This window comes from Scyliorhinus canicula, chromosome 11 (assembly GCF_902713615.1).
Source record: "Scyliorhinus canicula chromosome 11, sScyCan1.1, whole genome shotgun sequence".
Taxonomy (NCBI): Eukaryota; Metazoa; Chordata; class Chondrichthyes; order Carcharhiniformes; family Scyliorhinidae; genus Scyliorhinus; species Scyliorhinus canicula.
In genome coordinates this window covers 155,236,665-155,262,918 of record NC_052156.1, presented here as the reverse complement: position 1 = coordinate 155,262,918, position 26,254 = coordinate 155,236,665, and the positions used below count along the sequence as shown (strand labels likewise).

At 53.4% G+C, this 26,254-nt stretch overlaps 1 protein-coding gene across 1 annotated transcript in view; it reads right to left on the bottom strand.

Annotated features, from left to right (window-relative positions):
• Window positions 1-26,254, bottom strand: part of plxna4 (plexin A4) — a 667,620-nt gene that overhangs the window by 198,227 nt on the left and 443,139 nt on the right. Inside the window, exons 6-7 of the mRNA XM_038812236.1 lie at window positions 24,089-24,212; window positions 14,295-14,448 (exon numbers count right to left, since the gene is read on the bottom strand). Coding sequence (XP_038668164.1) covers window positions 14,295-14,448; window positions 24,089-24,212 — 278 coding nt within the window. The remainder of the gene's footprint in view (window positions 1-14,294; window positions 14,449-24,088; window positions 24,213-26,254) is intronic.

The window sequence follows — 26,254 nt, the reverse complement described above, 5'->3', positions numbered from 1 at the left end:
ACCCGGTGCAGGCATGTTCCGCAGCCCCATTCCTGTAACCCCATAATCCTACCCAACCGCTGGACACTAAGGGGGGAAATTCAGCATGATCTACCCACCTAACGTGCACATCTTTGGACTGTGGGAGGAAACCGGAGCACCCGGAGGAAACCCACGCAGACACGGGGGAGAAAGTGCAAACTCCGCACAGTCACCCGAGGTCGGAATTGAACCCGGGTCCCTGGATCTGTGAGGCAGCAGTGCTAACCACTGTACCACCTTTAAATATGTATCAGCAGTCAACTTTCATCAGGTGAATTTTAGGCGATTTGTGAGGTACAGACTGGATCACATTAAAGTGCGAAAGAAATTATAGTATGACACCCAACCTGATTAGAGTGGCATTTATTGGCCAACATTGTGCTCACGTTGCATTGACTGATCCTGTAAATCATTTTTTAAATTTTGCATGTGCGTTCAGGGTAAAGGCAAGGAGGAAGAATCTTGAGAAATGCAATCTTGATGAAACAACACTGTTTACGCCGGGGAAGGGACTAGAACGGCCTCTTCAACCTAGCTCCGGGAGATCATTGCTAATTGGCGTCACATACTAATTATTCACAAAGTAGCTCCTGTCAGCACAGCTGAGAAGCTCAGAATGTGTCGATAGAAAAAGGCTGTTTTATTTAGATCATGTTTGGTTGGGGCTGCGACTCCTGAACTGGAGTACCCGCGCTGAAATTTAACAAGACTCCAGAGAGCCCAGAAATTGGGCAAAACCTGTTTGCTGGCAGAATAAGGGAGAAAAAGCAGTCACCTCAGCAGTTGAACTAATCCTTTCAAAACGGGATCAAATAAATTTCCTCCAATTTAATGGTCAACCTATTAGCAAGGACGGGTGGTAAACTGTATTCATGGGACATGATGACACTGTAGGTGGAGGGGGGGGGGGGGGGGGGGGTGTGCCTGAGTGAGGGTTACCAGCCAATGACACTGGATAAAAACTCTGAAGGTCTGTGCCATTACATTGGATGATCAGGGAGCATTTGTCCTTCAAGGGGTCAAATGCTTTGGAGTCATTTTAACGTTAGGCTTCAAGCGGGGACAGGATGGGTGCAGTCTTCTGAACATAAATGAATGACTTGAATTCTGTAGCTCAATGGTCAAATTGGCAAACAATGAAGAAACAAGTGAAGTACCTGGCTGCTCACCTGGGCAGGAAGCCACATGGACAGAAAAGAAAATCCCCCAGAAGAATCGCTAGAGGGGAAATCTAGAGGGGCTTGTGCAGACCTTTTTCTCCAGCCTTCTATGTGGGCAGCAGCATTTGTTGTCCATCCATAATTGCTCTTGAAACGGAGTGGCTTGTCAGGCCATTTCAGAGTCAACCACATGTGGACCAGGCCAGACTAGGTGAGGGCAGGGCTGGCTCAAGGCACCGGCAACTCGGGCAGTCGCCCGGGGCGCCATGTGCTCGGGGGCGCCAGAGACTCGGGTCCCGCGCATACGCAGTTGGGCTGGTGCCAACCAGCGCATGCGCGGTGGCCGCCCGCCCCCAGGGCGGCCCCCCGGATCGATCCGCCCCCCCCGCTCAGTCCCCCCCCCCGCCCCCCCGCTCAGTCCCCCCCCCCCGCCCCCCCTCGGGTCCGCCCCCCCGCCCCGCCCTCGGGTCCGCCCACCCGCCCCCCCTCTGGTCCGCCCCCCCCCTGGTCCGCCCCCCCCCCGCTCTGGTCCGCCCCCCCCCTCGGGTCCGCCCCCCCGCCCCTCCTCGGCCCCGCCGCCCCTCCTCGGCCCCCCCCCCCGCCGCCCCTCCTCGGCCCTCCCCCCCCCCCAAGGGCGCCGAAGTTCAGCTTGCCCGGGGCGCCAGCAACCCTAGAGCCGGCGCTGGGTGAGGGAGGCAGATTTCCTTCCCTAAAGGACACCACTGAACAAGATGGGTTTTTTTTACGGCCAACAATAATGGCTTAGTGGTCAACATCACTGAGACTAGCTGTTTCGTTCCAGGTGGCCATGTGAGATTTGCACCTATGACCCTAGCCCGGTCATATTACCGGTACACCACCATTCCCCAACATCCCCCCCACCTTGCAGCACAGGGAGTCAAGCTTAAAGTGTACACATCTGGCCAGACCACACTCTGCACCGTGTCCCATTCCAGGGTGCCATTAACTGGCTGCGACCTGCCCGAATCGGGAGGGCACGCAGGAGGAGATCCAGCGAGAGGACTCTTCCTTACTCTTCATTATGCTTCGCGAGAACTTGCGAAATCTAATAAGATCTCGTGAGACATTGTGATCTGACCCGCCCATGATTTGCAGGGGTACGTGAGCTTAAAAGCTCACTTATCTCTGCCAACGCCAGATCTAACTGAAACTAAAAGTCTCACCAAAGAGAGTGTCAGTTAGCACTGGCCCCCCACAAATGGTGACCAGATGGGATGACACTTGGCAGTGGGGGGGGGGTCCCAGGTAATCGGAGGTCTGGGTGCTTGGTATCTGGGCACAGTGACACACTGGCATCGCCTGATAGAAGCTCGAGAGAGAGAGAGTGCGAGGGACAGCCCGAGAGAGAGCGCGAGACAGCGCACGGGAGAGAGCCCAAGAGAGACCCAGTGCCCGAGAGAGAGAGTCCGAGAGAGAGCGCGAGAGAGAGCGCGAGAGAGAGCGCGAGAGAGAGCCCGAAAGAGAGCCCGAAAGAGAGCCGAAGAGAGCGCGAGAGAGAGCACGAGACAGAGCGTGAGAGAGAGCGAGAGAGAGAGAGAGCGAGAGAGAGCGCGAGGGACAGCCCAAGAGAGAGGAGTCCGAGAGAGAGTCCGAGAGTGAGATCGAGAGCGAGTCCGAGAGCGAGTCCGAGAGCGAGTCTGAGAGCGAGTCCGAGAGAGACAGGAGTCCGAGAGAGCGCGCGAGAGAAAGCGCGAGAGAGAGCGCGCGAGAGAGTCCGGGAGAGAGTCCAGGAGAGAGCAAGACCCATTCTTCTTCGTAACTTTTGAACTTTTACATTTAAAAATAGCCACAGCTAATCAGAGATTGTGGGACTGGGCCTAAATTCTCTGGTGTTCAGAAGAATGAGAGGAAGAATGTTTCCCCTCTGTGTGGTGGTCTAGATATTGTCTCAGAATAAGAGAAGATTCGGAGGAATTTATTCACTCAGGATCTGGTGAATCTTTGGAATTCTCTACACCAGAGGGCTGTCCAGGCTCAGTCATTGAGTAAGCAAAGGTCGATAGATTTCCAGATACCAATGGACTCAGGGGTTGATGCAGGAAAATGTCATTCAGGTCGCAGGTCAGACATGATCGAGTTGAATGGAGGAGCAGATTCGATTGGCCGATCAGTCTACTCCACTCCTATGTTATCATATTTCTGTTTGTTGCATCTCAAAGTGGCTGTCACGTTTCCCACATTACTACAGTCAGGATACTACAAAACTACTTCATTGGCTGTAATGTGCTTTTGGGGATAATATAGATGCAGATCCTGTTTGTCCTTTTGTTCTTCCACCCTCCGTAAACCTGAGCTCATCCAGAACACATGCTTGCTTCCCAAGGCCCATCGCCCCTGTGCTGACTGGACAACACTAGCTCCTGGTCCAATGGCAGCATCAACTTCGTCCTTCGTCCTGTGGAGGGCGAACTCCACGTCGCCGTACGCGAGGCCTGGTATAATCCCACTCAAAGTAGTCTACAGGTCTCACCTGATCAAGTCCACGGTGAGTCAGTTCTTTGGCAGGGGCGGAGGACAAGTGCGCGCGCTGTGCAAGGGGTCTGGGCCAATCGGGTGCACATGTTCTGGTCGTGTCCCAAGCTTGAGGGGTTCTGGGTCTCCTTCAGCACCATGTCAGCGATTCTGAAAGTTGAGCTGGAACCCTGTCCCTTAGTGGCCATATTTGGGCTGTTGGGATCGCCGGGGCTGCAGACATGGGCAGGGGTCGATGTCCTGGCTGATTACCCGGAGGCGAGTACAGCTGAGGTGGCGGTCTGCAACGCCACCCAGTGCCTCAGTGTAGCTGGGGGTTCCGATGGAATTCCTGTCCCTCAAGAGAGTCAAGTACCCCATGAGGGGAGCAATTAAGGGGTTTTTCCGGAGATGAGAGTCATTTATTGTGTACTTCAAAGAGCTGGTCACCGTTAGTTGGTAAGGGGTTGAGGGGAAGTGGGGGATTAAGTTTGTGTTTCAGATGGGGTTAGGGTTTGGTCTGGTGGGTTGTAGGTGTGAGTGGGGTGTTTATTTTGTTTGGTTGTTTTGTATTATGTATAAATCGGAAAAATTTGATTAAAAATAGATATATTTTAACATTCCGTCCTCCGTTACGGCCACTGCCCGATGTTGAACTTTCTAAGCTTGGCATCCGACTTGGCCCGTTAGTTCCAAACCCATATCCGCTCCCATCAGCAACAACCACCTACTTCCACCTTCACAACGTTGCCCGTCTCCCCATCCCCACTTCAGCCCATCTGGTTCCGGTTATTACAGGACTATTCCGATGAATTCCCGGTCGAACTTCCATCTTCCAGTCTCTGTAACCTTGAGTAAAAGCAAAATACTGCAGAGGCTGGAAATCGGAAATAAAAAGAGAAAATGTTGGAAAAACTCACGGTCTGGCTGCGCCTGTGGAGAAAATAAGAGGAAGAGGAGCCACAGAGATTTTAAACGTTAACTCTGTTTCTCTCTCCACAGATGCTGCCAGACCTTGAGTTTTTCTAACGTTTTCCATCCATAACCTTGAAGTCCTGCTGTCTACTGAACCGCACCAGGTTCTGTTCATTCAACACCCCGAGCCGCTCAAATTAGATTCTTGCTAATGTACCATCAATTGGACGCGAGGCACGATGAAGATCCAAACTGTGGCTTTAATCAGCTAGTTGTTGGCCCGGTGGTCGACTACAGAGAAAGGCCGACTGCCGGGAACTCTGGGTACTTATACCCCGCCATGGAGGCGGGGTCTACTTGCCTCTCAACCAATTGGTGAGCAGTCACATGATTAGTACCAGCCAATCAGACGAGAGACACATGACCAGCCAGAGCCAATGGGAGACCAATGTTCTGCACCAATGGCAGTGCTCCCATTCATACCACCACACTTGCCTTTGCTGAAAGTTCCGCACAGTCTCACCCCCTCCTAACCTCATCCAGCCCCTCGACATATCTGCACTCCTCCAATTACCTCCACCTAGCCAGCGACTTTAGCTTAATCCTTCATCCAAAAGACTCCGACAGTTCAGCATGACCTCACACTGTGCCGCAGTGTCAGCCTTGATTTTTGTGCTCAATTGTCCAGGGTGGGTCTTGAACCCAGCTCCAAATCAGAGGTGAGCCTGCTACCCGCTGAGCCACGGCAGAGCAGCTGGACTTGCTGGTGCTGCTGTTATTTAAGATCACCTCTGATCAGTCCAGAGCACTTACCCACTGTGTGAAAAGCACCTTTGCTTTCGATTATCATTCCCTAATTGATGACTTAAGTCATTCGCTGTCTTTGTCCTACCTTGGTATTGTGTTTTCCCTCCTGTTTTATTGATTATGTAATTACTGTCTCTCACCTCATCGACTATGTAATTATCATCCTCTGCTGCATTGATTGGGCCATTTGCTAGCTTTATACAGGAGATATGAACCGTGGAATTGGATTTCCACAGTGAACCACGTTGACTGGAATGGATGGGAAAAGGGTGAACAACGGTCGGCACTTACTGTAGCTGGAGTTCAGGTTGTAGATTTTACACTGCGCTTACACAGTCGGACTGGCAGTACGTATGTTATCAGGATTGATAAACAGCCCTGCTCCACCAGTGCCGGGGGCAGTGGATGCCCACGCTGGCTGCTCTCCGTGCCAACAACTCCAAGGTAAAGAGAAAACACCCTGCAGCGGTGGCAAGGCCGTCTAGATAACACCCATCGTCATCATTGTTGGCCAACAGACCTCTCCCCAGAGATCGGAGAAGTTCAAGGTGGGAGGTTTACACACAGATTTGGTGTCACATTCCTTCCATTCTGTTCTCCTCTTAGCCTGAGCGGGAAGGGGGCCACAATCACAAGGCCACTTCTGGCAGGAATGGCCTCTCGGAGCGCGGCCGAGGCATTAACGCGTCAGGCCACACCGGCTGCCCCGCTGGGTTAAACGTCGCGAAGTAGGCCTCTCGCACGGGAACCCGATTCAATAAAGAGAGCTCCGGGGCTGGAGGGCAGAGGTCAGCTTGCACAAATCATGGGCTCGGTCGATTTCCCAGCTATTAAAACGAATTTGTGGAAAATCAGAAGGCTTGTGCGCCAGGTAGGCCCACCTCCATCACCAAGCAGGCCAGAGCATCCTCCCATTGGGCGAGGCTCCATGACCAGAGTGCTGGCACGTAACTCGTCTCTCATCATTTCTATCGAGCAGAGCTGCTCCCCGGCAGCAAAGAGAGAGATAAATCAATCCACGCAAATCATGACTGACAATTAATCTATCTGAATTTTACATAATATATTTCCTGTTAGCACTGCTCATTGTTAACCATCTGCTCCTGATTGTTTTGACAGGCTTGTTAAATACTTCATTTTAATGGTCGGCTGAACAATACCCAGTACCTGGCCTCCTGATGCCAGCACGATGAGGGAGATAATTCCTTCAGATCGAGTGCACTGTGCATCGGGCCCTGTGCGGACTGCCAGCTTTGGACATGGGGAGGCGGGGTGGGGTAAGCGCGTTTGGGAAGGGGTTGTCGTGTTTTCAGATTGCAGCTGGAAACCATACAGCCGGGACAGCTGTAGCCAGCTGCTGTCCACCAGCTGTATCGGAAAATTATCTCCATCCCCGAGTGCACCATTCAAGCCCATGTGTGACTTTGACACGCACATCTCCCAGTCCAAAAGAGGCTCCTTTCTGAGGTGGAATTATGCCAATATCACTGAAGAGGCTTTATCATTTACTTTGGAGAAGGCGGATGACTATTTCTTTTTTTTAAATTTAGAGTACCCAATTTTTTTTTCCAATTAAGGGGCAATTTAGAGTGGCCAATCTACCTAACCGGCACATCTTTGGGTTGTGGGGGCGAAACCCACACAGACACGGGGAGAATGTGCAAACTCCACATGGACAGTGACCCAGGGCCGGGATTCGAACCCGGGTCCTCAGCGCCTTAGGCAGCAATGCTAACCACTGTGCCACCGTGCTGCCCGCGGATGACTATTTCAACTATATCCGGACCACAGACAAAAACCCCGAGGTTCCATTTAATAATAATTAGCGCTTATTGTAGGCTTCAGTGAAGTTGCTGTGAAAAGCCCCGAGTCGCCACATTCCGGCGCCTGTTCGGGGAGGCCGGTACGGGAATTGAACCCCCGCTGCTAGCCTTGTTCTGCATTACAAGCTAGCTGTTTAGCCCACCGTGCTGAACCAGCCCCTACAGGTGTTACATCCAAAAAGAAAATCCGACCGCAATTCGCGCCGGGTGTGAACAGACCGAACGCCTTTAAATGTCATTAATATTATGTCTCTTCTTCTGATCTTCACCCGCTCTCCCCACCACCAGCACAAAGAGAAACAACATTGCCACTGGATACCCATGACGGGTATAGGCCTCGACAGACAACGATATTACATTGTTACAGCGCTCTCTTGGAGAATTATAGTCTGAACGGCTTTACCTGGATACTTCCAATAGGCCCAGGATATGTTTGTTAAAGCTGGGCTGTTTCCTGCCAGCACACAATGTTACGGAAACAAACAAGAATAGCTCATACTTCGAGAAAAACTGTAAAAATAAAACTGGGATGGTCAGATTTTGGTTAGACGAGGGTATTCAAGGGTCAAAAGCAAGGTTGGACAATGAAGTTAAGGTGCAGGTCATACTCCATCTGCCTGAAAGATGGAAAAGACTCAAGGGGCTGAATGGCCTGCTCCTATTCCTGTGTGCTTTGGAGTAGACAACACAGCCAAACCTAATACTCATCCAACACCCCCATATCCAGCAGTGAAAATTGATCTTCTTCCCTGCGGTAGCTCAGTCACTCAATCACAACCCATTCCACATGCCTAGGCTGGATGTGATATATTTAGCCCTGATTTGCATAGTGCACTGCATAACCTCCATTCATTCTTTCCCAAGACCTCAAAATTATTATTTTTTTTTTTAAATTTAGAGTACCCAATTATTTTTTCCAATTAAGGGGCAATTTTAGCGTGGCCAATTCACCTAACCTGCACATCTTTGGGTTGTGGGGGCGAAACCCACGCAGACACGGGGAGAATGTGCAAACTCCACACGGACAGTGACCCAGGGCCGGGATTCGAACCCGGGTCCTCAGCGCCTTCGGCAGCAATGCTAACCACTGTGCCACCGTGCTGCCCGCGGATGATTATTTCAACTATATCCGGACCACAGACAAAAACCCCGAGGTTCCATTTAATAATAATAATCTGTTTTTGGTGTTGTTGTCCCGGCGATAAACATTAGGGAGAACCCCCTGGGCTGGCAAATAATCTTTCGCATCGACACGATGAGAAGGAATTTCATCTCAAAGTCTGTGCCTCTGCTCACGTAACATTTCCTCTGTGGAGCAGATGTTAGCTTAGAATTCTGACTAGTGCGAGACTTCAACCCACAAACCGTCCAACTCAGAGGTGAAAACGCTGACCCATGGCGGGAAGCGAGGATTTAAAAAAAAAAAAAAATTCATGGGATGGGGACTGGCTAGACCGGGATTTATTGCCCATCCCTAAATAGCTTTTGGGAGGTGGTGCTGAGCTGCCTTCTTGAACCGCTGCCGTCCGTGAGTTGTAGGTGCACCCACTGTGCTGTTAGGGAGAGAGTTCCAGGGTTTTGACCCCAGCGACAGTGAAAAAACAGCGATACATTCCCAAGTCAGGATGGTTTGCGGCTTGGAGGGGATCTTGCAGGTGGTGGCATTCCCGCTACATCTGCTGCCCACATCCTTCTAGGTGGCAAAGGTCACAGATTTGGCAGGGAATAGCGGGAATGAACAGGAAGGGGGCCACAGAAATTCCCAGTTTGGGCCGAACATTATTTTAATTCTGAACATATTTTTCAGTGAAGAGCTAGACGGCAATTCTTTTTTGAATTTAATTATAAATTTGTTGAAAATGCCCTGTTTAACGGACACCCAGACCTTATCCCGTTTGGTGGGTCCAACGCACATCTTTTCTAGTTAATTACGTGAATATTTATTTGCATCTCTCCACGTTTTCAATGTAATTCTGATCTGCATTTAGCGCACATCAGCTCGTCAGAGAGTCAGACCAGTGACTTAATTTAAGATGTAATTAAAATATTGGCAGAGAGGGAGGCCTGAAAATTAATATTATTTTTCCCATTAACGGTGATGAAGTAGTAAACGGCGTTGAGCAACCGCTTCAATTGAAGTTAATCTGATTTTCAATAAATCAAAGTGGAACGAGAGAGTGGGAGAGTGGGGGCAGAGTTTCCGTTTAATGGAGTTGGACATACTCCACGCAATTTGCCCACCGTCAGCGTTACTGGAGCAAGCGATTAGTGAGTTCCAAGCACAAATTACGCTCAATGTCAATCGAGCTTCTGCAACCTTTTGCATGAATTTTATTTTAAAGTCACGTCGAAGCTGGTCATGCCCCAAAAATCTGTCACGCCCCCAGGTGGAATGCATCACCATAGCACATTCACGGGCCCTACAAATTAAGCTGGACAAAAGGATGCCAATAGGCACAGCCTGCGAGCTTTCGAATGCAATTCTTTACTGATTTACTAAGAAATGGGTCGCCCCTGTGCCTAAATAGGCAGCCAGCTGCCCCAACAGGCTCTTTCAAACTCATTTTCAGCCATGGGTTGCTCATGGATGGTGGATTGACTCTGCAATTAGAATCATAGAATCCCTACGGTGCAGAAGGAGGCCATTTGGCCCTTCGAGTCTACGCCAACCCTCTGAAAGAACATTTGCCGTGACAACCTATCTTCAGTTGCACTAATCACATCTTGCACCAGTTACCACACTTCAGTAAAAGCAAATTACTACGAATACTGGAATCTGAAACGAAAGAGAAAATGCTGGAAAATCTCAGCAGGTCTGGCAGCAACTGTAGGGAGAGAAAAGAGCTAATGTTTCGAGTCCGATGACTCTTTGTTAAAGCCCATCCTCTGGTCCATTCCCTCCCCACCTACATCCGGGATTCCTCTGATGCCCTGCTTCATATTGACAGCTTCCAGTTCGCGGGCCCTAACCGCATTCTATTCACCGTGGACGTGCAATCTCTCTACACCCCCACCCCACACCAGGATGGCCTGAGAGCCGTTCGCTTCTTTCTCGAAAAGAGGCCCAGACAATTCCCATCCACCACTTCTCTCCTCTGCCTGGCTGAACGCGTTCTATCTCTCAACACCACACTTCAAGACATCAAGGAATAGCTATTGAAGCAAAATTCGAAACAACACATTTTCACAACGCAGCCTGTTTTCACGCTCCGCAATACGCAACTAAGATTGAGCAAGAACTTGAGGGAGAAAAACTTCTCAAAACCCTCGCAATTTTCACCCAAATCCTGATTGTGCCCATTATGGAAACCCGACCGCGTTGTGTCCATAGCAACAGGTCCGCCTCAGTGCTTCTTCAAACGTGGTCTCCATGTTTAGCTACTAACCAATTCTATCCCATCAGCTCCTCAAGAACCAAATGGCACCTGGTTATAAAGACTGCTGATCTCAATCAGCAAGGCAGGTTTAAAGGCTTGTACATTCCAACTGGAATCTGAAACGAAAGGGAAACTATAACTGTCTCTGTCCTTTTGGCATCTACTGCACAAAGTGACTCCACCGACAGGGAAATCTGGAGCGCAGAAACTATTTTCTCACGTGGGAAAATACGAAACAAGTAGGGCATCACCTTAAAACTCGAGCCATGCCGTTCCAGTGTAAAATCAGGAAACGCATTTTCATCCACATAGAGTGGTAGAAACGTAGAACTCATTCCCAAAAGGATACAAGTCTCTTAGAACTTTCAAGGCAAAGATTGTTCAAATAAAAATTATTTGAATTAACTGTACAAAAGGGATATGGAACAAAGGCAGAGGTGGCATAGCGGAAAGACTTAGGGAACGAGGAGTCATGGTGGAGGGACTTGGGGAACGAGGAGTCATGGTGGAGGGACTTAGGGAGTGAGGAGTCATGGCAGAGGGACTTAGGGAGCGAGGAGTCATGGTGGAGGGACTTAGGGAGCGAGGAGTCATGGTGGAGGGACTTGGGGAACGAGGAGTCATGGCAGAGGGACTTAGGGAGTGAGGAGTCATGGCAGAGGGACTTAGGGAGCGAGGAGCCATGGTGGAGGGACTTCGGGAGTGAGGAGTCATGGTGGAGGGATTTAGGGAATGAGGAGTCATGGTGGAGGGATTTAGGGAATGAGGAGTCATGGTGAAGGGACTTAGGGAGTGAGGAGTCATGGCGGAGGGACTTAGGGAGTGAGGAGTCATGGCGGAGGGACTTAGGGAGTGAGGAGTCATGGTGGAGGGACTTAGGGAACGAGGAGTCATGGTGGAGGGACTTAGGGAACGAGGAGCCATGGCAGAGGGACTTAGGGAGTGAGGAGTCATGGCGGAGGGACTGAAGGATTGAGGTTGCACGATGGAGGTATTCAGGCTGTGAGGGATTCTGGGAGCAAGGAGGCACGGCGGAGGGATTCAGGGAGAAAGGAGGCACGGCGGAGGGATTCACAGAGCAAGGAGGCACAGCAGAAGGATTCAGGGAGCAAGGAAGCACGGCGGAGGGATTCAGGGAGCAAGGAGGCACGGCGGAGGGATTCCGGGAGCAAGGAGGCACGGCGGAGGGATTCACGGAGCAAGGAGCCACGGCGGAGGGATTCAGGGAGCAAGGAGGCACGGCGGAGGGATTCAGGGAGCAAGGAGGCACAGCGGAGGGATTCAGAGGGTGAGGTTACATGATGGAGGGATTCAGAAAGTGTATATCAGAGGACACAAGCACGACAACAGAACCAATAGGCAATCAAAGATTGTACAGAACCTGCTGGGGGGGAAGCAAATAAAGACCTGGGGAAACAAAAATCCAAGCAGCCTGGGGAGGTAGAAATTCCCCTGAAGTCCTCAGCGGCTTAAAAACACAGACCTGAGACACAGTCATACGTGGGGAGGATGAGTGAGTACTCAGTCTGTGCCAGGGTCAGGTGCTTGAACAATTCAGGCATCGCCCCCAGTTCAGACCTTCCCCTCCTCCAACAGAGTGATTCCAACAGAGATACGGACAGCAAAAATAATCTTAACCATTGCAAAGTTGGTACTTTATTGATCAGTGCAGTACTCGGCCACATCAGTGCACACTTGAACTGTCAAACATAGTTTCAGCAGCAATTGATTTTTCTATTAGGTTTAATGTAGGTTAGTCCTCCAAACATCTCTTCCGTCTGATCAGAAGACATCTCCAGGTACCAGTTTTCTCCCCATTTATTTTAATGGGTGCAATTTGTTTTAAGTGCAATTTGCCTGTACAAATTTCAGTTTGCAGTGTATTTTCAACACACCGTTCATCACATAATGACCCCTCGGTGAAAATCAAGAGGCTTTGAGCTAAAGAAGGGCTGCAATACCTGACAGTGACAACTGGAGCCCAGTCGGACACCCAGTGCAATACAGAGCACCGAGAAACATAAGTGGAAGGCACGGGTTTTATACATGGCAACAAGGCAGCACGGTAGCATGGTGGTTAGCATAAATGCTTCACAGCTCCAGGGTCCCAGGTTCGATTCCCGGCTGGGTCACTGTCTGTGCGGAGTCTGCACGTCCTCCCCGTGTGTGCGTGGGTTTCCTCCGGGTGCTCCGGTTTCCTCCCACAGTCCAAAGATGTGCGGGTTAGGTGGATTGGCCATGCTAAATTGCCCGTAGTGTCCTAAAACGTTAGGTTAAGGGGGGGTGGGTTACGGGTATAGGGCGGATACGTGGGTTTGAGTAGGGTGATCATTGCTCGGCACAACATCGAGGGCCGAAGGGCCTGTTCTGTGCTGTACTGTTCTATATTCTAAGTCTCGCTTAAAGAGGCAAGTGACTGAAATTAATGCGGATGTTCTCGGAAGGGGGGGGGGGGGGGCCTTGTAAATTTAAAACAAAACCTTTTTCAAAAATAAATTATGAGTACCCAATTCATTTTTTCCAATGAAGGGGCAATTTAGCGTGGCCAATCCACCTAGCCTGCACATCTTTTGGGTTGTGGGGGCGAAACCCATGCAAACATGAGGAGAATGTGCAAACTCCACACGGACAGTGACCCAGAGCCGGGATCGAACCTGGGACCTCGGCCCCGTGAGGCAGCAGGGCTAACCCACTGCGCCACCCTGCTGCCCGACAAAACCTTTTTAAGTGCTTCCTATTAGATGCCCCATGGCTTCAGCACATGTCAGAAACGTCCTCACTGTACCTAACGATGGTGTGGGTACGGATATGGGGGATCTGCAGCTCGTAGAGGATGCAAACGTGTGGTAGAGATGTGCAGCTGTGGGCATGACGGCTGCATGCCACAGAATAGCAGTTCGCAAAAATAAAAAGAAGCACGCAATATAATATTACAAGACGATTGCCCAGAGCTCCACACATGGAGAGTCAAGACCAGTCAAGTCACTTGGAGTAGCTTCAGCAATCAAGGGATACTTGGCACTCACATAATGCAGCCCGTTTCAAATGCAGATAAACATTTGCCCCTACCTTTGTATTCCCATTAAAGATTTAGAATGGTAAGTTCCTATGTAAACATGTCACGTTGTAATAACACTCTCATCACCCATGGTGCTGCAATCCTTCAGCGGGTAGAGGCCAAATGTTTATTCTTCAGCTTCCACCATCAATGGGGCCGTAGGAATTTAAAAGGGAAAATGTTCGCTGTTCCAAGATGGACCTTTGGACCACAGCTATGGAAAAGGAAAGAATTTGCACAGCTTGTAGCAGACAGAGTTTCATATCCTCCAGAAGCTGCAGGTCCTCCGAGCATCACTGATGCCTTTTGAAACATTTGTTTTATGCTGATATTCAATACTGTCACCAGATCAATGGCGTCTTAACAAAATAAAAGGGATGAATCAACATTTTGTTTTCCTTCAGAACTAAGAACAGTGAAAATCAGTGCGCTGATGAGACAACTTTTTCAGAGGTGGAATAGACAAAATATTTTTTTTCTGTGCTGGAAAGTTCTACAAGAAGCCGTGTCCAATTTGAGGAATTGATTAGGTTAACGCTAAAACCTTCCACTTACAGCTCTGTCTGGCAGCTTTGTGTCCGCAGTTACTCACTCCCCGCATGAGGTCCCAGTTCCCTCCCCCCCCTCGATAGCGTCTGAACTGACACGCTGCACCTCTTACCTTCCTCTGTCAGGATTTGAGGCACCTCCTTCTCCGCTGGCGAAATACATCGGATCATGTTCCCCATCACCAGGCCAGCCACCTCGGCAAAGTCTTCAAAGGTACAGTTGACACCTGCGGAGAGCTCAGGGACATTATGAGCTTCCAGCACCAGCTGGGAAAGGAAGGGAGAATAATAAAATACGTCAGAACATAATTTCAGGCAGCTTTCAGTCAGAACAGAAACCAGTGTGTAATGCACACAAATCTCTCATCGTTTCCAACCGATTCACATTTCTACCCCCCTCTGCCCGAAACTCGAACTTTTACCATGCTTTGGCCTGATAAGGGCCGGCCATTGAGGATGGAGATGAGGGAAAAACTCAAAGGGTTGTGAATTTATTTCTTTATTCATTCTTGGGAGGTGAGCGAACATTTGTTGCCCATCCCTAACTGACCCTGTGAAGCGAGGTGCGTCCCTGAACCGCTGCAGTCCACGTGGCGAAGGCGCGCGCGCACACACCCACCTTATTTCAGTGGTGGTGTAATATAGCGGAGTAGCTGGCAGGAACCATTTCAGAGGGCAGTTCAGAGTCTGGAACAACATGTAGGCCAGAACAGATAAGGATGGCAGATTTCCTCCGCTAGCATTTCAAGAAATTAAATTTGCACAGCTGCTTTGGTGAGATTTGACCTCGTGTCCCTGGAGAATTAGTCCAGCCCCTGTGAGGTACCCGTCCAGTAACATCACCACTACGCTGTGCTACCCACTGAGCCACCATGCTGCCCCGAATATCACTTTTAACTCTTTTTTTCCTTTCTTTAAAACAAAAACTCATCAGATGAGGGATGCTGGCGCGGAGGAAGACAACAATTCCCATTTCAGCACCTTCCCAGACCAGCGACAGTACAGCCTTCACGGCACTCATCTCCCTCGGCTCAGCTCAGTGATGAACCGCAGAAGGACACCCTGTACTCTGAGACGGGTCTGTCCCTATTTTCAATTTCCCATATCAGCCGCGCTGGAGCCTCCGAACGGGATCACCAATTACTGGAAAAATCAGGTGTTGCCGCTCCAGGAACAGCGGCAACCTGCATTTGTATAGCGCCTTTTAACACCCCAGAAGCAAAATAAAAACAATAAAATGAGGAAATCTGAATACTGGTCTAAATTGTTTATTTTGCCTTCCGACACTGTAAGGTGGTTTCAAGAAGCATTACCAAATAAAACTGGGCACCGTGCACAGAAGGTGATAGCAGGACAGAGTTTGGTCAAAGAGTACCTTAAAAGGCGGGATTGGAGTCTTAGGGAGGCAGTTCCACAGCGTACCGTCAAGGCAGCTGAAGACATTGCTGCCAGGAGCCATCAAAGACATTGGGCTGTGTCAGGTGTTTTGTCACCTGTCAGGCAGGTAAATTTGTGCTACTCAACTCAGTTACAGTAGAGGCTTTGGAAGAAGGCTCAAAGTCGTCCAGAAGTTTTATAGAAGGTTTATTGAGCAACACAACTTAAATAACTGCATGAGTTCTTACTTTAAGAACTGTACCAGTAGAAAGGTTACAACTTTTCTATGCTCTACAACTAGGACTGACCATACTAGCAGCCCTGTGCTAAATCTTTGCCTCTGTTCTCCTCACAGTCTAATCCACCCCACAGCCCAGAGGGCTGCTTGCTTCCCCCTTTTATACACGCCAGTGCTGCCCCCTTGTGGTCTTCCCATTACCCATCAGCCCTTTCTGTACATACCCATGTAAAGATCACGACAACAGAGACAGCCCAAACTCGTATCACATAAAGACCCTTCCAGTCAGCTGACAGAGAATTACATCTCATCAGTCTGAGCTCATACCCCAGGTGCCAGACGTCAAAGACTCGTGCTCCCTAACCTGATGCAACACCTAGTTCCTCTCCTTCAAAAAAATAAAATGGCAATCCACTCAAGGCAGAAGTGGTCAGGGCGGCACGGTGGGGTAGTTGTCAGGGCGGCACGGTGGGGTAGTGGTTAGCCCTGCTGCCTACGGTGCCGAGGACCCGGGTTCGATCCCGGCCCTGGGTCACCGCCCATGTGGAGTTTGCACATTCTCCCCGTGCTTGCGTGGGTTTTGCCCCCACAGCCTAAAGATGTGCAGCTGAGATGGATTGGCCACGTTAAATTACCCCTTTAATTGCTTACTCTAAATTTATTTTTAAAAGACAGAAGCAGTACAAGAAAGGATACAATGCCATTGATCAAGCCAACCCATATCTAATGCCAAGCCTCTTGGCCAAATAGCAGCACATATTCAATGGCAGGGAAGGTGTACGTAACCGAGGTGAAGGACAGCAATTCTGCTTTCAGCAGCTTTCTAGAGTTTGTTCCAGAACATTCTTGCGGCCACAACACATTCACAGAGATACTTGTTTTCCCTCAGATGATCCCGCCATGTGTCGTGTTAAGCACACTGAGATAATACGGGCTGCAACTTGATGCAGCTTTAACTGAAAGTTACTCCAGACCTTGAAGTTAGTTCAATTTGATTTATTGAACCTGTCACACAGTTAGCTCAGTTCTCTGTGAGTTCGACTCTCTGCTAACCTAAGTGTGATTACTCTGTCTGACTGAACCAGACTAGCTCTTAGCCACGTGCTGTAGGTGTTATGTGATATATACACCCTGACTCACTCTGTAAATGTCCCCAGTGGAAAGAGGCGGAGTGTGAGTGCCTCGTGCCTTGTATAGTGGGAAACCACCCCCCAAGTGTTCTGCCTGCTGATTGGTTATGTCCTGTTCTCTGTGTTCATTAGCTGCCTGTCTGTATCTCATTACGTGCATGTAGTAAGGGCGTGGAATGCCCTGCCTGCAACAGTAGTGGACTCGCCAACACTAAGGGCATTCAAATGGTCATTGGATAGACATATGGATGATAAGGCAATAGTGCAGATGGGCTTTAGAGTGGTTTCACAGGTCGGAGCAACATCGAGGGCCGAGGGGCCTGTACTGAGCTGTAATGTTCTATGTTCTATGGACACCATGGAGCAACGCCATCGAAACCCCTTCCCCATCTTGGTTGTGACGTCCCCAGAGGGAAAAGCCTCTCGACTAACGGCACGCACGGAACTTCAGGCGGATTGTCTGAAGAGGCTTTGCTGAGGTAGAAAGCGACTCGACTTCTTCTCTCTCCCTGACCTCCCCACACATCCTTGTGTGTCCTGACAGTTAGAAGAAAAAAAAATCAGAAAATGTGGCTCGAATTCAAGGCCACAAAATAATAACCTGTCGCTTACAATTTCCACCGCAAATTGGAGCTTCTTTTTTCTCGTAGGCCCCAAATTACATTTCGGAGCGAGTGATGTTGGCAGGCTGAGCTGAAAAATAATTTGCTGTTGGGATACAAAACCTGTCATTTTTTATCAGCAAATGGAAGTTGGCAAGGTGTAATTTCATAACCTATGTTTTAAAATAATACACTTTCTCGTTTTCCATTTCCTGCTGAAATTACATATAGCTCGATATCAGGTCCGGTGAATTACACGACCACACAATGTGCTCGCTCTCGCCTTCGATCTGCTCTCCAACATCCACACCCCCAACCCCCCACCCCCCCCGCCACCCCCTCCAATCCGTCCGTCACCAACCCCGTGTCTCGGGTACTTCAGAGTGGAAGTCACAAGCGAGCGACCATCTGTAATAAATTTCTCATCTAATTGAGTCTGAAAGGCGACACTGGAAAGAATGAGAATGCAGCATTCCCCTCCAATGGGATAACAGCAAAGGAATGGAGGCTCCAAACACGGGGTGTCAAAGGTTACCCGTGATGTGGAGGTTACCCGCGCAGCGATTTAAACATATGCGACGCTGCAACTGAAACGCGGGAATAATTGTTTTGCTTTCAGCAAGGGTAATTTGCCAATACAACACGGCCCAGGGTTTCACTAGGCTCTGACAAGGGGGTCGGGGGGGGGGCAGTATCGCCGACAGCAAGAAGGACACTTTGCACGGGACTGAGTGGTACACGGGACTGAGTGGTACAGTGGGCGAGTGAGCAACGCTGGTCAACTGGCAGGAGAACCAATTCCTGAAGAACTGCTGCAGCTGGAAGGGGAGAATGAAGAGGGGTGGGAGGTGAACGGGGTAGGTGAAGGGGCAGGTGAAGGGGCAGGTGGATCAAAGGTTGTGCTAACATTCTGTTAACATTCAAGGCTATGGGTCAACTGCTCGCAAGTGGGAATAGTTGGGCAGAGCAAGGTCTTTCGTGCATTCGACTGAATGGGCCGAAGGGCCTCTTCTGCATTGTGGGGGGGGGGGGGGGGGGGGGGGGGTGTTGCAGGATGGGGATATGGATGAGAATTTAGAGAAGGGAAGGGAGAGGAAGAAGGGGAGGGAAGGAAGCGGAGAAAGGGAGGGAAGGAAGCGGAGAAAGGGAGGGAAGGAGGAGGAGAGAGGGAGGGGGAGGCGATAAGGAAAGAGGGGATAAGGGAAGGGCAGAGGAGAGGGAGGACGAGAGGGAGGGGGAAGGATATGGAGAGAGGGGGATGGAGAGAGGGGGAGAAGGGGATGGAGGGAGGGGGAGAAGGGGATGGTGAGGGGGAGAAGGGGATGGAGGGAGGGGGAGAAGGGGATGGAGGGAGGGGGAGAAGGGGATGGAGGGAGGGGGAGAAGGGGATGGAGGGAGGGGGAGAAGGGGATGGAGGGAGGGGGAGAAGGGGATGGAGGGAGTGGGAGAAGGGGATGGAGGGAGTGGGAGAAGGGGATGGAGGGAGGGGGAGAAGGGGAGGGAGGGGGAGAAGGGGAGGGAGGTAGGGATTTGAAGGGGAGGGGAGAAGTGAAAGGAGGGGAGGGGAGGGCAGGAGGGGAGAGGAGGGCAGGAGGGGCGAGGAGGGCAGGAGGGGAGGGGGAGGGCAGGAGGGGAGGGGAAGGGCAGGAGGGGAGGGGGAGGGCTGGAGGGGAGGGGGAGGGGAGGGCAGGAGGGCAGGAAGGGAGGGCAGGAGAGGAGGGGGAGGGCAGGAGGGGAGGGCAGGAGAGGAGGGGGAGGGCAGGAGGGGAGGGCAGGAGAGGAGGGGGAGGGCAGGAGAGGAGGGGAGGGCAGGAGGGGAGGGGAGGGCAGGAGAGGAGGGCAGGAGAGGAGGGGAGGGCAGGAGGAGCGGGAGGGCAGGAGAGGAGGGGGAGGGCAGGAGAGGAGGGGGAGGGCAGGAGAGGAGGGGGAGGGCAGGAGGAGAGGGGGAGGGGAGGGGGAGGGGAGGGGGAGGAGAGGGGGAGGGGAGGGGAGGGGGAGGGAGCAAGAAGAAGGGGAGGGAGGAGGATAAAAGAATAGGGAGAGGGAGGGAGGAGAAGGGGAGGGGAACGTGAGAGAGGGGTAAAGGGTGGGAGAGGGGAAGAGGGGGGAGTGGGGGAGTGGGAGGGAGTGGGGAGTGGGAGGGAGTGGGGAGTGGGAGGGAGTGGGGTGTGGGAGGGAGTGGGGAGGGAGATGGAGGGAGATGGAGGGAGAGCGAAAGGGAGGGAGAGGGAGGGAGAGCAACCAAGGGAGGGAGAGCGAGTAAGGGAGGGAGAGCAAGCAAAGGAGGGAAAGTGAACGAGCGAGCAAGGGAGAGGGAGCGAGGGAGCGAGCGGAAGGGAGAAGGAGAGAGGGAGAGCAAGTGAGGGAGGGAGGGAGAGCAAGGGAGGGAGGGAGAGCAAGGGAGGGAGGGAGAGCAAGTGAGGGAGGGAGAGCAAGTGAGGGAGGGAGAGCAAGTGAGGGAGGGTGGGCGAGCGAGTGAGGGTGAGTTAGCGAGGGGTGCGAGGGAGGGCCCGGGAGAGGGAGGGCCCGGGAGAGGGAGGGTCCGGGAGAGGGAGGGTCCGGGAGAGGGAGGGTCCGGGAGAGGGAGGGTCCGGGAGAGGGAGGGTCCGGGAGAGGGAGGGTCCGGGAGAGGGAGGGTCCGGGAGGGGGCGGGTCCGGGAGGGGGATGGTCCGGGAGGGGGATGGTCCGGGAGAGGGAGGGTCCGGGAGAGGGAGGGTCCGGGAGAGGGAGGGTCCGGGAGAGGGAGGGTCCGGGAGAAGGAGGGTCCGGGAGAGGGAGGGTCCGGGAGGGGAGGGTCCGGGAGTGGGCGGGTCCGGGAGGGGAAGGATCTGAGAGGGAGAGGGTCCAGGAGGGGGAGGATCCGGGAAAGGGAAGGTCCAGGAGAGGGAGGGTCTGGGAGAGCGAGTGTCCGGAAGAGGGAGGTTTCAGGAGAGGAAAGGTCCGGGAGAGGGAGGGTCCGGGAGAGGGAGGGCCCGGGAGAGGGAGGGTCCGGGAGAGGGAGGGTCCAAGAGAGGGAGGGTCCGGGAGAGGGAGGGTCCGGGAGAGGGAGGGTCCGGGAGAGGGAGGGTCCGGGAGAGGGAGGGTCCGGGAGAGGGAGGGTCCGGGAGAGGGAGGGTCCGGGAGGGGGCGGGTCCGGGAGGGGGCGGGGTCCGGGAGGGGGATGGTCCGGGAGGGGGATGGTCCGGGAGAGGGATGGCCCGGGAGAGGGAGGGTCCGGGAGAGGGATGGTCCGGGAGGGGGATGGTCCGGGAGGGGGATGGTCCGGGAGGGGGATGGTCCGGGAGGGGGATGGTCCAGGAGGGGAGGGTCCGGGAGGGGGATGGTCCGGGAGGGGAGGGTCCGGGAGGGGAAGGATCTGAGAGGGAGAGGGTCCAGGAGGGGGAGGATCCGGGAAAGGGAAGGTCCAGGAGAGGGAGGGTCTGGGAGAGCGAGTGTCCGGAAGAGGGAGGTTTCAGGAGAGGAGAGGTCCGGGAGAGGGAGGGTCCGGGAGAGGGAGGGTCCGGGAAAGTGGGGGTCCGGGAGAGGGTGGGTCCGGGAGAGGGTGGGTCCGGGAGAGGGTGGGTCCGGGATAGGGAGGGTCTGGGAGGGGGAGATTCCGGGAGAGGGAGATTCCGGGAGAGGGAGATTCCGGGAGGGGGAGGGTCCGGGAGGGGGAGGGTCCGGGAGGGGGCGGGTCCGGGAGGGGGAGGGTCCGGGAGAAGGAGGGTCCGGGAGAAGGAGGGTCCGGGAGAAGGAGGGTCCGGGAGAAGGAGGGTCCGGGAGAAGGAGGGTCCGGGAGAGGGTGGGTCCGGGAGAGGGTGGGTCCGGGAGAGGGTGGGTCCGGGAGAGGGTGGGTCCGGGAGGGGAGGGTCCGGGAGAGGGAGGGTCCGGGAGAGGGAGGGTCCGGGAGAGGGAGGGTCCGGGAGAGGGAGGGTCCGGGAGAGGGAGGGTCCGGGAGAGGGAGGGTCCGGGAGAGGGAGGGTCCGGGAGGGGAGGGTCCGGGAGGGGGCGGGTCCGGGAGGGGGATGGTCCGGGAGGGGGATAGTCCGGGAGGGGGATGGTCCGGGAGGGGGATGGTCCGGGAGGGGGATGGTCCGGGAGGGGGATGGTCCGGGAGGGGGATGGTCCGGGAGGGGGAGGGTCCGGGAGGGGAGGGTCCGGGAGAGGAAGGATCTGAGAGGGAGAGGGTCCAGGAGGGGGAGGATCCGGGAAAGGGAAGGTCCAGGAAAGGGAGGGTCCGGGAGAGCGAGTGTCCGGAAGAGGGAGTGTACGGGAGAGGGAGGTTTCAGGAGAGGAAAGGTCCGGAAGAGGAAGGGTCCGGGAGAGGGAGGGTCCTGGAAAGTGGGGGTCCGGGAGAGAGTGGGTCTAGGAGGGGGAGATTTCCGGGAGAGGGAGATTCCGGGAGAGGGAGATTCCGGGAGAGGGAGGGTCCGGGAGCGGGAGGGTCCGGGAGAAGGAGGGTCCGGGAGAAGGAGGGTCCGGGAAAGGGTGGGTCCGGGAGAGGGTGGGTCCGGGAGGGGAGGGTCCGGGAGGGGAGGGTCCGGGAGAGGGAGGATCCGGGAGAGGGAGTGTCCGGGAGAGGGAGGTTTCGGGAGAGGAAAGGTCCGGGAGAGGAAAGGTCCGGGAGAGGAAAGGTCCGGGAAAGAGTGGGTCCGGGAGAGAGTGGGTCCGGGAGAGAGTGGGTCCGGGAGGGGGAGGGTCCAGGAGAGGGAGGGACTGGGAGGGTCCGGGAGAGGGAGATTCCGGGAGAGGGAGGGTCCGGGAGAGGGAGGGACCGGGAGAGGGAGTGTCCGGGAGAGGGAGGGCCCGGGAGTGGGCGGGTCCAGGAGAGGGATGGTCCGGGAGAGGGAGGGTCCGGGAGAGGGAGGGTCCGGGAGGGGAGGATCCGGGAGGGGAGGGTCCGGGAGAGGGAGGGTCCGGGAGAGGGAGGGTCCGGGAGAGGGAGGGTCCGGGAGTGGGCGGATCCGGGAGAGGGCGGGTCCGGGAGAGGGCGGGTCCGGGAGGGGGATAGTCCGGGAGGGGGATGGTCCGGGAGGGGAGGGTCCGGGAGAGGAAGGATCTGAGAGGGAGAGGGTCCAGGGGGGGAGGATCCGGGAAAGGGAAGGTCCAGGAGAGGGAGGGTCCGGGAGAGCGAGTGTCCGGAAGAGGGAGTGTCCGGGAGAGGGAGGTTTCAGGAGAGTAAAGGTCCGGGAGAGGAAGGGTCCGGGAGAGGGAGGGTCCGGGAAAGTGGGGGTCCGGGAGAGAGTGGGTCCGGGAGAGAGTGGGTCTGGGAGGGGGAGGGTCCGGGAGGGGGAGGGTCTGGGAGGGGGAGGGTCTGGGAGGGGGAGATTCCGGGAGAGGGAGGGTCCGGGAGAGGGAGGGTCCGGGAGAAGGAGGGTCCGGGAGAAGGAGGGTCCGGGAGAGGGTGGGTCCGGGAGAGGGTGGGTCCGGGAGAGGGAGGGTCCGGGAGAGGGATGGTCCGGGAGAGGAAGAGGATCCGGGGGGGAGGATCCGGGAATGGGAAGGTCCGGGAGAGCGAGTGTCCGGAAGAGCGAGTGTCCGGGAGAGGGAGGGTCCGGGAGAGGAAGGATCTGAGAGGGAGAGGATCCGGGGGGAGAGGATCCGGGGGGGGAGGATCCGGGAAAGGGAAGGTCCGGGAGAGCGAGTGTCCGGAAGAGGGAGTGTCCGGGAGAGGGAGAGTCCGGGAGAGGGAGAGTCCGGGAGAGGGAGGGTCCGGGAGAGGGAGAGTCCGGGAGAGGGAGGTTTCGGTAGAGGAAAGGTCCGGGAGAGGAAAGGTCCGGGAGAGGAAAGGTCCGGGAAAGAGTGGGTCCGGGAGAGAGTGGGTCCGGGAGGAGGAGGGTCCAGGAGAGGGAGGGTCTGGGAGGGTCCGGGAGGGGGAGATTCCGGGAGAGGGAGGGTCCGGGAGAGGGAGAGTACGGGAGAGGGAGGGTCCGGGAGAGTCCGGGAGAGGAAGGGTCCGGGAGAGGGTGGGTCCGGGAGGGGGACGGTCCGGGAGGGGGAGTGTCTGGGAGAGGAAGTGGGAGGGAGGAGTCAGTGAGAAAATAAAGAAGTTCATGTAGGTAGACATAAAAGATTCCCTGGCGCTACTTAAGAAGAATGTAGGAATTATGAACATGGGAATTAGGAACATGGGAATTAGGAACATGGGAATTATGCAGTGTTCTCATCAATATCCCTTAATCAACAACTAAACAGATTATCTGTTCACAATCACATTGGTGTTTGTGGGTACGGGCTTTGCAACAGTTTGTGTCATCATCCCTGCGTTACAAACAGTGACGTACTCTTCAAGAAGATAGTCAGACACTTTGGGATGTAAATTTGGAATATTACTATGTAAATGAAAGTCTTCCCTTGTGTGTCTATTGCCTCGCACCATCCGAATAAATCTGGAATGGATCCTCTCCAAACTTCAACATCACTCCCAGTCTGAAATAACGAAGTGCAGCCCCATCACCTCGACCCCCAACACACTTTTAAGAAACATTATTTCTTCCAAGGAACACGACAAAGGCAGAATATTAAAGAGAGAAACACGTTGTTATTTGCTCATGAATGGCAGAGGGAGTGAGGGTCTCACCGGGACATGGTACTGTGACACAGAGATGTTCCTTGGGCTGACGGTGAGGGTGACGCACTGCTTGATGTCGGACGCAAACCTTCGGAGTTCAGTGGAACGCTTGCATTTATTTTTCCTTGTGCACCTGGAATGAGAAAAAGAAGAGCCCCAGGTGAGACAAGAGGGATTGAGCCAGAGAAGCTCGCAGAAACTGTACCTGAGCCCACACCTATCCTGAGTTCGGGGATCCACAGTCAGCCTCGAGCTCTGTGTGACACAGTGAGGAAAGCAATGTGGGAGGATTCCTGGTACCAAGCTCAGTAAAGGAACACCAATTGCCCAAGGCAAATCCCTTTTCTTAAGAGTCAACCTCAGTTCATCGGACTTGTTTAAATAAACAACGAGAGATCTTCCCTGTAATAACCCTCACGAGACCCACGGGGATGACCCCACTGACCTCCCCAAGGGACTCGCGAAATATGAACTCACCTGCTAAAAAAGAACAAAGAAAAGTACAGCACAGGAACAGGCCCTTCGGCCCTCCAAGCCTGCACCGATCATGCTGCCCGTCTAAACTAAATCTTCTACACTTCCGGGGTCCATATCCCTCTATTCCCATCCTATTCATGTATTTGTCATTTGCTGATGGGTGGAGACCCATGGGAAACAATACTTAAAAGCCGGCCCGTATTGGGACCGGCATGATTGGTAGTCCTGATTGGGACCTATGTGCTGTGCGGCACATTGAGCTCCCTGCAATGCACTTTTATCAAGTCTCTCAACAACAGTAACATACATTTGGATAGCCCCTTTAACAGGGCCAAATGTCCCATAGTTGCTCAGGATTATTAGCAAACAAAACGTGACACCAAGACACATAAGCGATGTTAAAGCAGGTGTCCAAAAGCTTGGTCACAGGTAGTCTTTGAGTAGTAACTTAAAGGAGGAATGCGAGCTAGGGAGAAGGAGAGGTATAAGGTTGGGAATCCCAGGGCTTCGGGTCCAGCAATTACTGGCAGGGTCAGCAACAGGGACTGTGCAGGAAGGCAGAACTGAAGGCCCCATCCCCCCTGCAGGTGTGTGCACGGAGTTATGATCAAGGTTTGCGGGGGAGATATAAGATAAAGGGTTAACATCTGGGCACCCGATACTGATGGAACTATGACATTTTTTAAAAATAAATTAAGAGTAGCCAATTATTTCTTTTCCAATTAAGGGGCAATAAAGTGTGGCCAATCCATCTAACCTGCACACCTTTGTGATGTGGGGCCCAAACCCACGCAGACATGGGGAGAATGTGCAAACTCCACACGGACAGTGACCCAGGGCCGGGGTTCGAACCCAGGTTCTCAGCGCCGCAGCCCCAGTGCTATCCACTGCGCCACCTTGCTGTCCCCCTGATGGAACTATGACATAATGTTGCATGACTAAGAGACAGAACTGCTGGGAAGTAGCCATTCAATTTTGAGTGGCGGACTGAGATGTACATAGATCAGTAAGTAAACAAGAATTATTTTTATGGATAACAGTCTACGGTAACATTGTGAGGGTAACAGGCAAATCCCATCTAGACCCCTAACCCAAGATGAACACCCCTCCCGTCCAGCTACCTCATCGCAATTTCAGTTGGGCAATCAATGGCCACTTAAAAACCTCCTTCACATTTCCCTGGTGTAATCCAGTATCCCCACCCCCACTGGGATAAAAGCATGAGGTTTCCTACCCTTGGGGAAACGCAAGGGCCACAAAGAAGTACAAGAAATTAACATGGAGTCTTTCTGTTTTCATCAGCGTTAATGTTGGCCTGGCCTTGGGAACTCGAGCTTCACCCTCATCCGTATTGTTCTGAAGTAGCGCCATGGGATCTTTCACGTTCACCCACAGTACATGAAACTTCTTCTCCTGCTCAATGACCCCCTCACCCATCACCCCTCCTCCTCCATCCTACCCCTCCCCCTTCTTGAAATAACAAAGTCCGCCCCCATCACCTCGACACACTTTTAAGAAATAGCTTTTCAAGGAATACAACAAAGGTAGAATATTAAAGAGAGGCACACTACTTCCTCACGAATGGCAGAGGGAGAGAGGATTTCACCGAGCCCACGGAACCGTGGCAGAAAGATGTTGCTCATGCTCACGGTGAGAGTGAAGTTGGCGGAAGTCCCACAATTCAGTTTTACACTGGCG